The 12,032-nt window shown below is 53.8% G+C and overlaps 1 protein-coding gene across 1 annotated transcript; it reads right to left on the reverse strand.

The window, feature by feature from the left end:
• Positions 1–3,579: 3,579 nt before the first annotated feature.
• Positions 3,580–11,873, reverse strand: ARCN1 (archain 1). The gene is made up of 10 exons (XM_059829690.1): positions 11,851–11,873; positions 10,010–10,273; positions 9,149–9,328; positions 8,700–8,905; positions 7,966–8,127; positions 7,063–7,228; positions 5,585–5,732; positions 5,151–5,259; positions 4,783–4,987; positions 3,580–4,179 (listed from the first exon to the last, which is right to left on the reverse strand). The coding sequence occupies exons 1-10, from the start codon at positions 11,851–11,853 to the stop codon at positions 4,090–4,092; spliced, it is 1,533 nt and encodes a 510-aa protein (XP_059685673.1). The 5' UTR covers positions 11,854–11,873; the 3' UTR covers positions 3,580–4,089.
• Positions 11,874–12,032: the final 159 nt, after the last annotated feature.

Here is a 12,032-nt window from a genome sequence, read left to right on the forward strand (position 1 = left end):
TGACCCACGCTCGCGAAGGGCCATGCCAATGCACTGGAGCACAGCCTGGCACGCTGCCATGAGCAGGGCGCCCAAAGGTGCTCCAGCTATACCCTGCCTGGGATGCAGCATGCAAGGGGCAGGCACACGGCATCCCACAGCACGGCCTTCCCTCCCCACCCGCAGCCGAGTGAGTCACAGGAGGAAGCTAGAGTGGCTGAGCTAACGGGTGCTCACCACGCAGCATCGCAGCCTCCGTCCAACTTGGCTGCCTGCTCGCTCCCCATCTGCTAACGCGCTTTAGGGCGCACTTACCCCTTCCCACACCCTCTGCCCTGGTAAACAACCGTCCCTTCCGCTGGCAGCTGGGAAGGGGGAGTTCGTCTCCGGCGCAATGTCAGAGGGGAATGAGGAGCCTGCTCCCGGCCGCTGCCTCCGAGCCAGGGGCTGGCCCACACTAAGGAGGGGAGACTCAGCCGTCCCCATCTCACCTGGGTGAGGGGCATCAGGGGCTGCTTCGTGGTTGCTGGGGCAACGCAACGCTCCTGGCAATAACATCACTGTAAATCAGCCAACAGACAGCTCCGGCGGGAGCCGAGGAATCCCGGCCACACCCGCTGATCTCAGCGCTCCCATGAAGCGCTCCTGCACCGCTGCAGCACAGCTGCACTCCGGACGAGGCCCTGCCAGCGTCGCGCCTCGGGCTCTCCACAGGCTGGGGTATAACCGCCGCATGTTTGGGTAGGGGAGGGCGCACATCCCTGCTTTCCTGCACCCAGCGGTCCCTAAGATGAGCCAGGTCCGAGGGCCGGTGATGTCATACACGGTCCCGACTGCTGCCGGAGCTCAAGCACTGAGCCCAGCATCAGCATGTGCGTCCGGTCACTGCAGCATGGACAGGGAAACCACCACTGCTGAGCTCCAGGACCCCTCATAAGGTTGCACGATGGAGACTCGTTCCCCAAAGCCCTCTCGTAGCAAATGATGGCTTCTCATATGCAGGCCAGACGCTCGGCTCAGCGGGGAGCATCTGCAGCTCCTCGCTAATGACAGCTCAGGGACCACAGCACGGGATGGGTTTCATGGGTCTTGGGTCCGGTCCCTAGCATGAACCCATCACACAGCCCTGTGTTCACTGGGAGAGGAGCAGGGGTGAACCTCACCTCTCCAAAACAGGCATCGCCCTCTCCATTTTGGTATCTGGCCATTGACATGCACCGCCTGTCACGCAAACCCGCAGCTCCATCACCCTGCCCGGCACCCTGCCCACTGCAGCCCCGCGTGCACACCAACATAAGGTATCGCATTGCAAACCCAAATGTATGAGCAACTGCCGAAGAAACACCTGGGCACTGCTGCCCTGCTGCTGCCTGGTCTCTGTGCTGCCTGCGGCACTCGGCCGGCGGATGTGCCCCGCTGCAGTCCCTGCCTGGTGCCCCGGGAGGGCTGGAGGCTCGCAGAGCAGCTGGATGGGTGGGAGGGCGGGTGGCCCTTCGGCACAGCAGCTGGATACCTCCTGGGGCTGCCAAATTCCTCGGGCTTTCTGGCAGCGGGCGAAGGGGCCGTGGCAAGAGCGTGTCAGGAAGCTAGAGTAAACAAGGTCCCGCCGCAGAGCAGGGTCCGGCCAGGCCAGCGCCGTTCCCAGGCTCCCTGAGAGGCGTCGGGGACGTGAGGGGCAGCCTCGGGCCGAGCACTGCCTCCCCCTGCAACCTTTCATGAGCCGCAGCAGGATTTGGGGATGGGAGAGCCTCCCACACGGGGTCAGCTGCTCTCAGGACTCCCATACCAACAAACTCGCCACCGACACAGACCACCGGATCTGGCTCCGGCTCCCGGCCCACCCACACACCCCCAGTGTTGTGCAATGATGGGTTTTATGGTTGAAGGGGTTTTCCTGCTCTCCCATCTGCACCTCCCTCCCCATGCCCCTCCTCAGGAGCCCCCCAGGCAGGTGGGCAGGGACCCCCACCACGTCCCGCGAAGGCAGTAGAGCCAGAGCCCTAGACCGCTTGCCCCGGCCGGCCAGCCAGAACCTTTAGCCACTTGCCCCGGCCGGCCCCTGCCCCCAAAGCGCTGCCGGCTGAGGGGGCCCTGCGGGACAAGACACCCCGGCCCCAGCCCCGCGGGCTTCCTAAGGGCAGGGGCTGCCTGGGGCACCAGTGGGGGTCCTACCGCCCGGCCCCGTGAGAGACAAGCTGCCCCCGGTGCCCGGTGCCGGTGCGCCCGGCCGGGGCCCTGACCCCGACCCCGACCCCATCCCCGCCACCCCGTCCCGGCCGCCGCTCACCTCCGCTCCGCTGGTCCGACAGCCGCGTCCCGGGCTCCTCCGCCGCCCTCCTCCGCTGCCGGCCGGCGGCCGCATCCCCGCCCCGCCGCCGGCCCCGTCCCGCCCCCGCGGGGACGAGGGGCGGAGGGACGGGGCTAACCCGGCCGAGAGGGCCGCTCCGCCCGCAGGACCCGCCGGCCCGTCTCCCGCACCACCCCAAGACCCTCAGCCCGTTCCTTTTACAATACTCTTTATTTGATTAAAGACTTGGTATTCTCTGTGTACACTGGAATGTGCTCTATGCCCTAGGCCAGTATCGTACAGGGTTACAAAAATGGGGGATCTCAGCTTGGTTTAAATATTACCCTCCAACGAATTTAAGAAAAAAACCCAAAAACTCCTTGGATGCTTGAACTAACCACAACTCCATTTTAAAATCATACGGACAAGCAACTCTCGAACACAGGATTCGTCACCTGCTTCGCTAGGGACCAGGCTTTGCTCTCCCGCCCTCCCAAGCCCGGGATCAGGGTTGACTTCCTCTCGGGTGCTTCTGGAGGAGGAGCAACCACGAACTTCTTTGGCAGAGGACCCCATGTGAACCGAGACACGCTCACTCCCACAGAAGGGCTCTCTCGGGAGCACACTACACATGGTTTTAGGTCATTTTCTTTCCATCTGCGTGCTCAGGACCTGCGGCAGTGGGCAGCATGCTCCCTGCAGACCTCACTGGGGGCCAGTTAAGCTGTTAGGGACAGGCCCTGAGTCAAGCAGGTGAGATGAGTTTTGAAGGGAGCACAGGTCTGTGAGATGAGGCAAACGATGCTCATGAGGCAGCTGGAGGAACAGCTCTGGGACAGCAGATGCCACACTGGGGTGCTGCTCACAGTTGGATCAGCACTCACATTTTCTGGAAACCAGCCTTTCCTTCCTCTCCATCCACAAGCACTGAGAAAGAACACTAGTTTGGGACAGATCCTGACACACAGGCCGAGTAACCCAGTCTCCATGGCTGTTTGCACCAACGCAGGCAAAGCCCTCAACCTCCCACGACACTGAAAGGGCACTGGGAAGGACATGCAGCTGGTTCTAACCTAATTAAACTGCCTCAAAGCCTGGCCCAAGAGCAGCTGCAGCAGACAACTGGCCCATGCATGGGACAGTCCCTTCTGGACTCTCCCCCCTGGAGCAGGAGCTAGAGCATCCGGAGCCACAGCCTGTGCTTCCTCGGAGCCCTCTCTGAGCCACAGAGGCGAGCCCAGGCATAGGGCCATAAGGACCGAAGCGCTGAGTTCCTCTTCCCCACCCCACACCCCTGCCACAACCCCCCCACACCTTGAAAACCAAGGCCAACTTGCTCCGCTTCTACTAGAGGGAAGGGTCCAGAGAAGCAAGGCGCCCCCACGCATGTTATCTTAATGCCTGCTTTCATCAACGGAAACAAGAGTTGAAGGCCGAGGAGAAATTAAAATGGCAGCACCAACAACAGAACAGTGCGTGACGCTTCAGAAAGGAAGAGAACGATGTCTGGTAGGCTCTGGGACTGAGCTCCGGTCATCTTCAGGGGAGAAGGGGATGTGTCAAAGCCAGGTTCTCTGCAGAGATCTTGCTTTTCTGCCGGTCAGTAAAAATCTGCCAAAGAAATTTGTAGCCTTTCCCCCCATGAGCACGTCAATTCTCTGCCAAAAATGTCTGTGACCCAGGAACGCTGCAGATGGCAGACAGAGCCACGCGTCTTAGCAGAGAGGGGGCTGCGGCGTTCCCAACATTCAGAATAAATTTCGGCCTTGTTTTTTTTTTTTTAATTTAAAAATTTCTTCCTTTGTGATTCCCCACGGCCGGCATTACAGGATTTCGTACCTGTCCACCAGGAAGGTGGTTTCAGTAGAAAACCTTACAGGGCTGTTCCCGTCTACCTGGGTCACTTTGGTAACCTGCGGAGACAAGACGCACAGTTAGCTCAGCATGGAACGCCGCTCCCCACTGCGGCTACGCGGCGCTTTCTGACACCAGGGTGGTCACGAGGACAGAATCAACCTAGCACTTTCGAACCACAAGTCAGCCCTGAAAGAAAGATCCTTGTTTTCAGGAAACCCGAAACAAACAGGGGAATGATCTTCTATGGTAACTGTGTCTCTGCTGAAAGCGGCCCGCGAGGAGTTAAGCAGCAGTTGCTGGCTACAGTTCAGCGGGGACAGACAGTCAGTCAGTCAGTCATATGCCTAGAAGTGTTTGTCTCAGAAGGCTGATGGATTCTCTAACAAAGTCTAAGGGGAATTAATGATTACTCAGAGGCAGGAAGGCACAACCAAAACTGCAGGCAAGCTCTGGGAAGCTGAAGTTGCCAGCATTGCCTGCTGCCGCTCCTGAATCCAGCTAACATAGAGGCAGCTTAATGCCGACGCCTAAGCTGTTGCTGAACAGGACAGCAGGGCCTGCACACCACAGCACGGCCGTTTTTAGCCAGTGGATGACTCAAGCAGCTTAAAAGAGGCAAGAGTGACATCACGTGGGCAGAGCACCAGCAGTGACCGTACCTGTATGTTGCAATAGTTCTTTTTGGAGATGAAGGAGACTTGCACTGGGAAGAAGTCATTTGGCTGCCCTGCTATGCTGAACTCCAGGCTGCCGCTCTTGTTTTTGGCATCTATCACTGGCAGGCACCACTCAAGGAGATTTCTCCGGCTGTCATGGCGATACTCGCCATCAATCTCCCCAATCACTGGGGCGCCGACACCAGACCTAGAGCAGGCAACGAGAAGCTACAATAGCTTATCTGCACAGAGCTAAGAAAACGCTTGTCAAGCCCATTTGCGTGGCCAGACTGCAAACCAGAAAGGGGAAGGAACCGACGGGATCCAGGACAGCACTTGTTAGCGCTGCCTGGACAAGAAACATTACTTACGGCAAGGGAATGGTGATGATCACATCATTCAGCTCTAGGCTATCCCCTTGCAACTCGTATTCAATGTTAACATCACAACTGTTCCCGCTTTCTGACGGCCAGCAGTTAACTGAGGGCACAGAAACAGTATGCTGACCCATGCAGTCTTTCTACCTGGAACAGGCTCTCAAAAGATGATGCTCTTTGAAAAGTGCAGCAAAGTCAACCCCAAGACATTCTGACTTTAAGTGTTTTGTTTTCTTCAAGAGTGTTACAGAAAACACACACTGCCGAGAACAGGTACTGCCCAATGGAAGACGCACGATATCTCCAACACCTCACAACGTGCCACACTCCAGGCAGCCCAGCTGCCGCAAGGCAGGCTACAAGCCGGCAGCCCATGAACGAACACCAGCGTCTTCCACCCGAGCCCCCAGACGCACACTCGCACTCACTTGTCAGTGGAATGAAGGACTCTTCCGTGGTCTGCAACCTCCACTTCAGCACGCCCACGTCGCTGTTAATAGGGAATGACTTCTCTGGGTTCTTCAAACCAATCTGCGATTCTGCAGTGAAGAGCTTCTTGTCCACGTTTGGGTGAGTCTGAAAGGGGAACATATGCCCAGGCTGTAACTCTAAGCCTAAGGAGAGAACCATATGTAGGTAATGCGGGTACCAGTAAGACAGGCCTAGGCATCCCAGAGTATTTTCCTTGACAAAATATGCATCAGTTTTGCTCCTTGCTCAGAAGCCCAGCTGGAGCACATCTGCTTATCAACCTGGGATTCCTTCCAGAAAACGCTGATCTGCTAAGAAGAACCCACACCATTGCAATTCTTACTTGCCACTGTGCCAGAGACTAGCAAGGCACGTCCTGGCCTTACAACCTAGAGAACAACTTTAACAACTCTTAAAATCTCAAAGACCATCCTGAAAACCCATAATGGACATCTCTCTTGAAGAAAAAACAACCTAATGCTGCTGGGAAGAACACCCTGAAACCAGAAAAATACTACTTCCCTCAGCAACCTCAACGCATATGTATGACAGCAGCCAAACTCAATTTAAATACGCTTTCTTCACAACAGCAAGCGTAAGCAGCTTTTTATAAGCTGAGGATTTTTGCAAGTTAACGTTCAAGTTACACTAGGAAGACAGGAGTCAGCACTGGGTTTGATCTCGTCTTCCACCTGAAACAGCACACGTGGGAGCATTGTTAGGAACTCGCTTATGAGATGCGCTGATAAGGAAACTACTACTGTATAAGCAGACCTGCAGCCAGCTATGTACAGACAAACTCTTGTCAAGGAGGAGGAGGAGGGAGCAAAAGAGCGTATCAAAGCAGCACAATCTCCAGGGCTCAGTAAGGTCACACAAACAGAGAGGGAGAAAGGGGAGGACGTATCTCCAAGAATCTCCTGAGCTTCTATCGCTGACTGCCATCAAGGGCTCCGGCTCCAGGAATTGTCTCAGAGGCAGCAGTGACAGGACACGAGCGACCCCAAGAAGAAACAGCTTTCTAGATAATAAATTAATGCCTCCTTGGCACAGTAACTTAACTCTAACACTCCTGCTCACCAGCTAAAGCTCGCATAATATAAACAAGCACCAAGCAACACACCAGGCTGCTGCAAAGTCCAGGTGTGATCAGACAGCACGCCAATGTGCATTACTGGACAGATAAGGGTCTGAGGGCAGGAAGATAAGTGCACGAGACCAGATTTCTCAAGTGAACTTCAATCTTCTGAGCATGAGCTGACCCTGCATTTATGCTGCAGTAATGTCTGCAGTGACTACTCCCAGTTTCAAAGCATTTGCTGAGAAAGCTTGGAGAAGAACATAGGACAGTAAAGATGCTCAAGTATTTCCAATAGTTTGTCCTGGAGAGCAGCAAAAACATGCTCAACAGCATGGGACACCAAACAGGCTTTACCTGTAGCTGCACTCCCCTCTTGTCTTCATTTTCTACATGCAGGCGAATCCGTGCAAACTTTTCATCGGAAATATGCAGCATGATCATGCCATGCAGCTCCATGTTCTGCAACCCTCCGTCACGGCCACAAGTCAAGGAAATTTTCTCCTCTATTTTCATGTGCACACTAGACAAACAGAAAAAAAGCAGGTATCTCAAGTCCAGCGCTTGACATCTAACAGGCAAGATGAGAGATTAGTGCTCCGCAAGGACAGGCTATGTGTTATGAGCAGGTGCTCCCAAGAGCATGACGGACCCAAACATAATAGCATGCACAGCACAGCAGACGCTAACGCTGCTCTGACAGGTTAACTCGGGGGCAGGTGGCTCCACAGATATGAGCCTGCAATGGATGCAAGCCCAGATAAACAGCAACGATACAGCGTATCGACACGCTGTTCACTGAAAACCCATCTGCCGTACAGCAGCGTGGCTCACGGCACTAAAAGGTTCTGAATTGCTACATGTAAAACGAGCCGTGAACGCTTCCATGCTAAGCAGCAATAAGGCAGGAACTCTTTGTGCCTGGGGAACAGGAAAAATGGCAGCTATTTTAACTCATCTGAAGGCAAAACACTGGGAAAAAGGCATAGGAAAATTCCCAATCTCAGCTAAGCAGTGGTTGTACATCCTGTTTTAGTTACCGCAATTCGTAATCAAATTAGCTATCTACTGTTTTACTGCTGTGCTTTCCAAGATTTTTCCACCATCTTTTAAAATTAACAGGCTGAGTGAGCACACAGGACCTGAATGGCAGGAAAAAGCCTTTTCTGAAAACTAAGAAGCAAGCTAGCTCACAAAGCAACACGTGCATTGCAGAGAGAGCTGTGAGGAGACCACTTTCAAAGTGAGGGCAATACCTACCTCTCCATGTTAATGGGAGGAGCCAGAACTTTGGCTGCTTCCGTAGAGCGCTTGCCTACGGAAGTCATGATATTTTCTCCTTCCAATTTCAGCTTGTCCACGAAGTTGTCCACCTCCTTCCCCTTAGCGCCGAGTTTCAAGGCTTTACTGGGACCTGAAGGCCTAAACAAAAGGCACAATAATCTCCAAGTCAGCTCATGGCAACAGATTCCTCCCTCCTCAGTTATCAGTGTTGTAACCTGACTGGTCCAACAATACAGCGTTCACCTCTGCAGCCTTTTTTGCGGGAGAAGGCGCATGAAACCAATGGTATTACGTGTAGGATGCCAAGTCATAATTTAGATCTGGATTCTGTTCCCAGTATTGCCAGGAGCTGGGACCTCTTTTTCTCACACAAAATGAGAAGCCCATTGCCTATCAAAGACTCCAGAGAGACTATGGGATGCTACTGTGGTAGACAGCACAAATACTTTTCAACAGTAAGGGGGGGGGTGCCTCAAGAATGTGCAGCGTATACCGGCCTACAAGCACCCACATTAAAGGCTCAGAGGTGAACACACGCCCATCGGCAAAGATAAGGGGAGGCTTTAAAAAGGCATGACAACCTCTACAGTACAGTAACCAAACGGGAGGGCTACGCAGACAAAGAACCCATATTAGAGAGCCTTTATTTGGGCACGTGGTGTCAGACACTGCTGGCTCCAAGGAACGCTTGCTACCTACTGTACACCTACCTGGCAGGCGCTGGTGCCACTTTGGGCTTCTCCGTTTCAACGATGGTCTCCGTGATCATCGCCGCCGTTGTGCCCCCAGACACGGCCGAGCTACCAAAGCCACCGAAACCGGGTGCCTTTTTGCCCTGTCTCTCCGCGTCCCTTCTGGCCTGCTGCAATTCCTTTGCTTTACGGCGCATCTCAGCTTTTGCTTCACGTTCCTGAGTCTGAAGTAAAAGACAAGAGGCTGATAGAGCTTTGCATTCTCAATCTTAGTCTGCACAGGAACTAAGTGTATTTGCTCATAAACCCTTTGCAAAGAAAAAGGAAACAAGAGACAGGCATTTAGTTTACAGAGAAGTTAAATAATTTTATGACCCCTATCAAGGTGTTGTAACACCTTAGTACAAGAAAAACAGCGTTTCCCAGACAGGGTACCTCATACCAGGCTTGCAGTTATTCCCGCTCACCTCTCGGACAGCTCGGAACACCTTTTCTTCATGCGAGTCCATCTCAGTGAAGGTCCGAATTTGTGCCAAGTTTACGTTCTCACGATAGCCCAGGGCCACAATTTCATCAAAGGCAAAAATCAGGTCAAAGCAGTGTTCGGAGATCTCATTCTCCTCCAGAGCTCGACAGTATTCAGGGATCTAATTAGGGGAAAACATTTTAAAGGAGTATCCGTAGACAATACTGTGCAAACATTTTCTGTCTACTATCCCCAGACTTCACAGGTGCGCTAGACCCTCCATGAGACCCGCGCTCCACTAAGCTGCTTTTCATAACTTTACGTTGTTGATAAACAACAAAATGAAGTTTTGCCGTTCTTAGTTTTTCTACACTAAAATACTTACTTATACAACCTTTTAGCTTAGTTGTAACACTAACTTGGAGGAACCCCAACACACACTGAGGTCAGCGAATTTCCTGAAGATCCTTTGGCTGCATGAAGACAGCTGCACAAACTTGCTGCTTACAAATGCATTTCAAGTAGTACGGTACTTCTAACAATCGCATGCTGTAACGTCGTGTTACTTTTAGAAGGAATATGTGTGTTATATTAAGAATACAAAGAATATTTAATGTTAAATTTACAACATCATCCCTTTGGTCTCACCAGCTGAACCGCAACTGAGGATTTTTTATGTGGAGTTCAAAAACACCACCGAAACTTCAAAGCTTACTTCCAGGTCAGGAAGAGGCTCTGGAAAATCAAGTTGCCAGGTGGAGGCAGACAGCACTTCAGCACCACCTCACCAACAGGTTCCCTTACAACAATACTGTTTTAGGCTACACGCACGCGAACTCCACATTAAGTGACAGATCCTTACCACTCTAGAGAAGAGTCGGAGTGTTTCTAGATCTTCCAGGATGTTGCTGTTCTTGGTGGTGATCAGCACCATGTAGAGCTTCTCCATCGGCTGATAGACGTACCGCACACTCTCCGTTTCCACAAAAGTGTGCTGCTTCCCCGTGTTCATCAGCTTCGGGAAAGCCGCCAGCAGCCCCTCAATGCGGGTCCGAGTCATCTCCACGAACTGCCGGGAGACGATGGCCTTCCCCGCCTTTGTGCAGACGGCTGCTGCCAACAGCACCTATGGAGAAGGCGAGTGCTGGTTAGTTGGGCCTCCCACACCACACAGCCTCGGCGAGCCCAGCGTGGCACGACTCCCTGAAAGAAAGGATCACTTCCGACTATGTTTCACCTTCATGTGTACTGCGTAGTCAACCGAGTTTACTTAGATGTGATTTTAAGTCTTTTTCTGTGACCAGCACCAGGAACTGAACCACTCTAAGAGCAGACCCACCTCTGCTTTTCCCTCTCTCCAGTCCGCTTTCTGTTCCTGCGCTATCCTGAATGAAAGCTCAGTGCTCCTGTTGGGCAGACGCGGCGAATCAGCCAGTTCTACATACACAGAGCTGTGACAAACCCCCAAAATGCTTTCGGTGAGCCTCTGCGTTACTGAGTTTTCTGTCAGTCCGGCCCCAGCTTACAACCAAACATAAGAATGTTTTAAAACATGACATTTCTTCCCAATACCACATTTACAGTAAAGCCAGATTAATAAAATATTGACAGCTATATTAATCGCAGCACTTGGATAACTCTCCCGGGTATTTCGGAGATGTTATCACATCAACAATAAAAAGGTAGAAGGGCAATTGCCAGCTTAAGTTTTCTCATTCTCTCAGACTACGGAGACTTCCTCCTCACATTTCTCTCTCATAGATTAGCTTTATAATTAACTTTGTCAGAATAAGGCAGTTTCTGCATTTAAGATCTTTTAAATCCCCAACCATTGTTATTAACAGCTGTCTAACAATGAGGCAAGTAGCAAAAACTCTCAAACACAGACCGATCTGAAGTCCCACATCAGCAGCACTCTGTGTGTGCACCTTGGTAAGAGTGCCAGGCTCTTTCTGGATTGCCCTGGGGCTCTGCAGCTTGACAACTCGGGGACAAACATATCCTGAAGCACTTAGAGGTCTGAAATAAATTTCCTTTCTGTAAGTACTCAGACCACGGTGCAAGAGAACCAGGCAGCACCAAGGATCCCCACTGCACCGTGAGGGCACAGCCCTACTCTTTAATGGAGCAGTGTGCCAGCCTTTGCTGACCGAGACGGCCATCAAACGACGCTGGGGATGGAGCACAAGGAGCAGGACTAGCTCCGAGACAAAAAACCTCACAGCGTTACACTCTGCACCGATACGGGAGTAGCTGGCCATCACCTGCGCCTGGCTGCACCCAGCACTCGAGGGAACAGCCTTAATACCCCAAACGACCTTTAAAACAAGCGTAATGCCGCGTACGTAAGGCTGCGACCACCAGTTCCTCTGCTGAAGAGGCACCGCGGCTCTGTAAGCGGCGCTCCACCGCTGTGAGCGTCCTGCTCACCCCGGACGCGGGCACGGACAGCGTGCCTGCGCCCCTGCCGCCCCCCGAGGGCTGTCGGATCCAACCTCGTCTCCCCGGGCCGCAGAAGAACCTGCCACAGCGCTCGGCTCTACCCCCTCAGGCCACTGGGCTCCAGCACCGGCCTGCGCCCGGGCCTGGGCGAGCGGAGGGCCTACGAGCCGTGGCGGGGAGAGGCCAAGGCCCCACCCGGAGCTTCCCCAAGCCCCGCTCTACCCCGCAGCGGCGAGCGGCAGGCCGCGGTCGGGCCCTTACCATGGCGGCGGCGGCGCTGGGCTCCGCGCTCGCTCCCTCCGCGCTCCGCGTCCCCTCGGGCAGCCCCACAAGATGGCGGCGCCGAGCCACGTCCCCAGCCGGAAGCGGCGTTACGCACGGCGCGCGGGGCGGGGCGGCCCCGGCGGCGGACCGGCGGGCGGCGGCCCCCACCCCTCCCAGCA

Source organism: Gavia stellata, chromosome 26 (genome assembly GCF_030936135.1).
Source record: "Gavia stellata isolate bGavSte3 chromosome 26, bGavSte3.hap2, whole genome shotgun sequence".
Classification (NCBI taxonomy): Eukaryota; Metazoa; Chordata; class Aves; order Gaviiformes; family Gaviidae; genus Gavia; species Gavia stellata.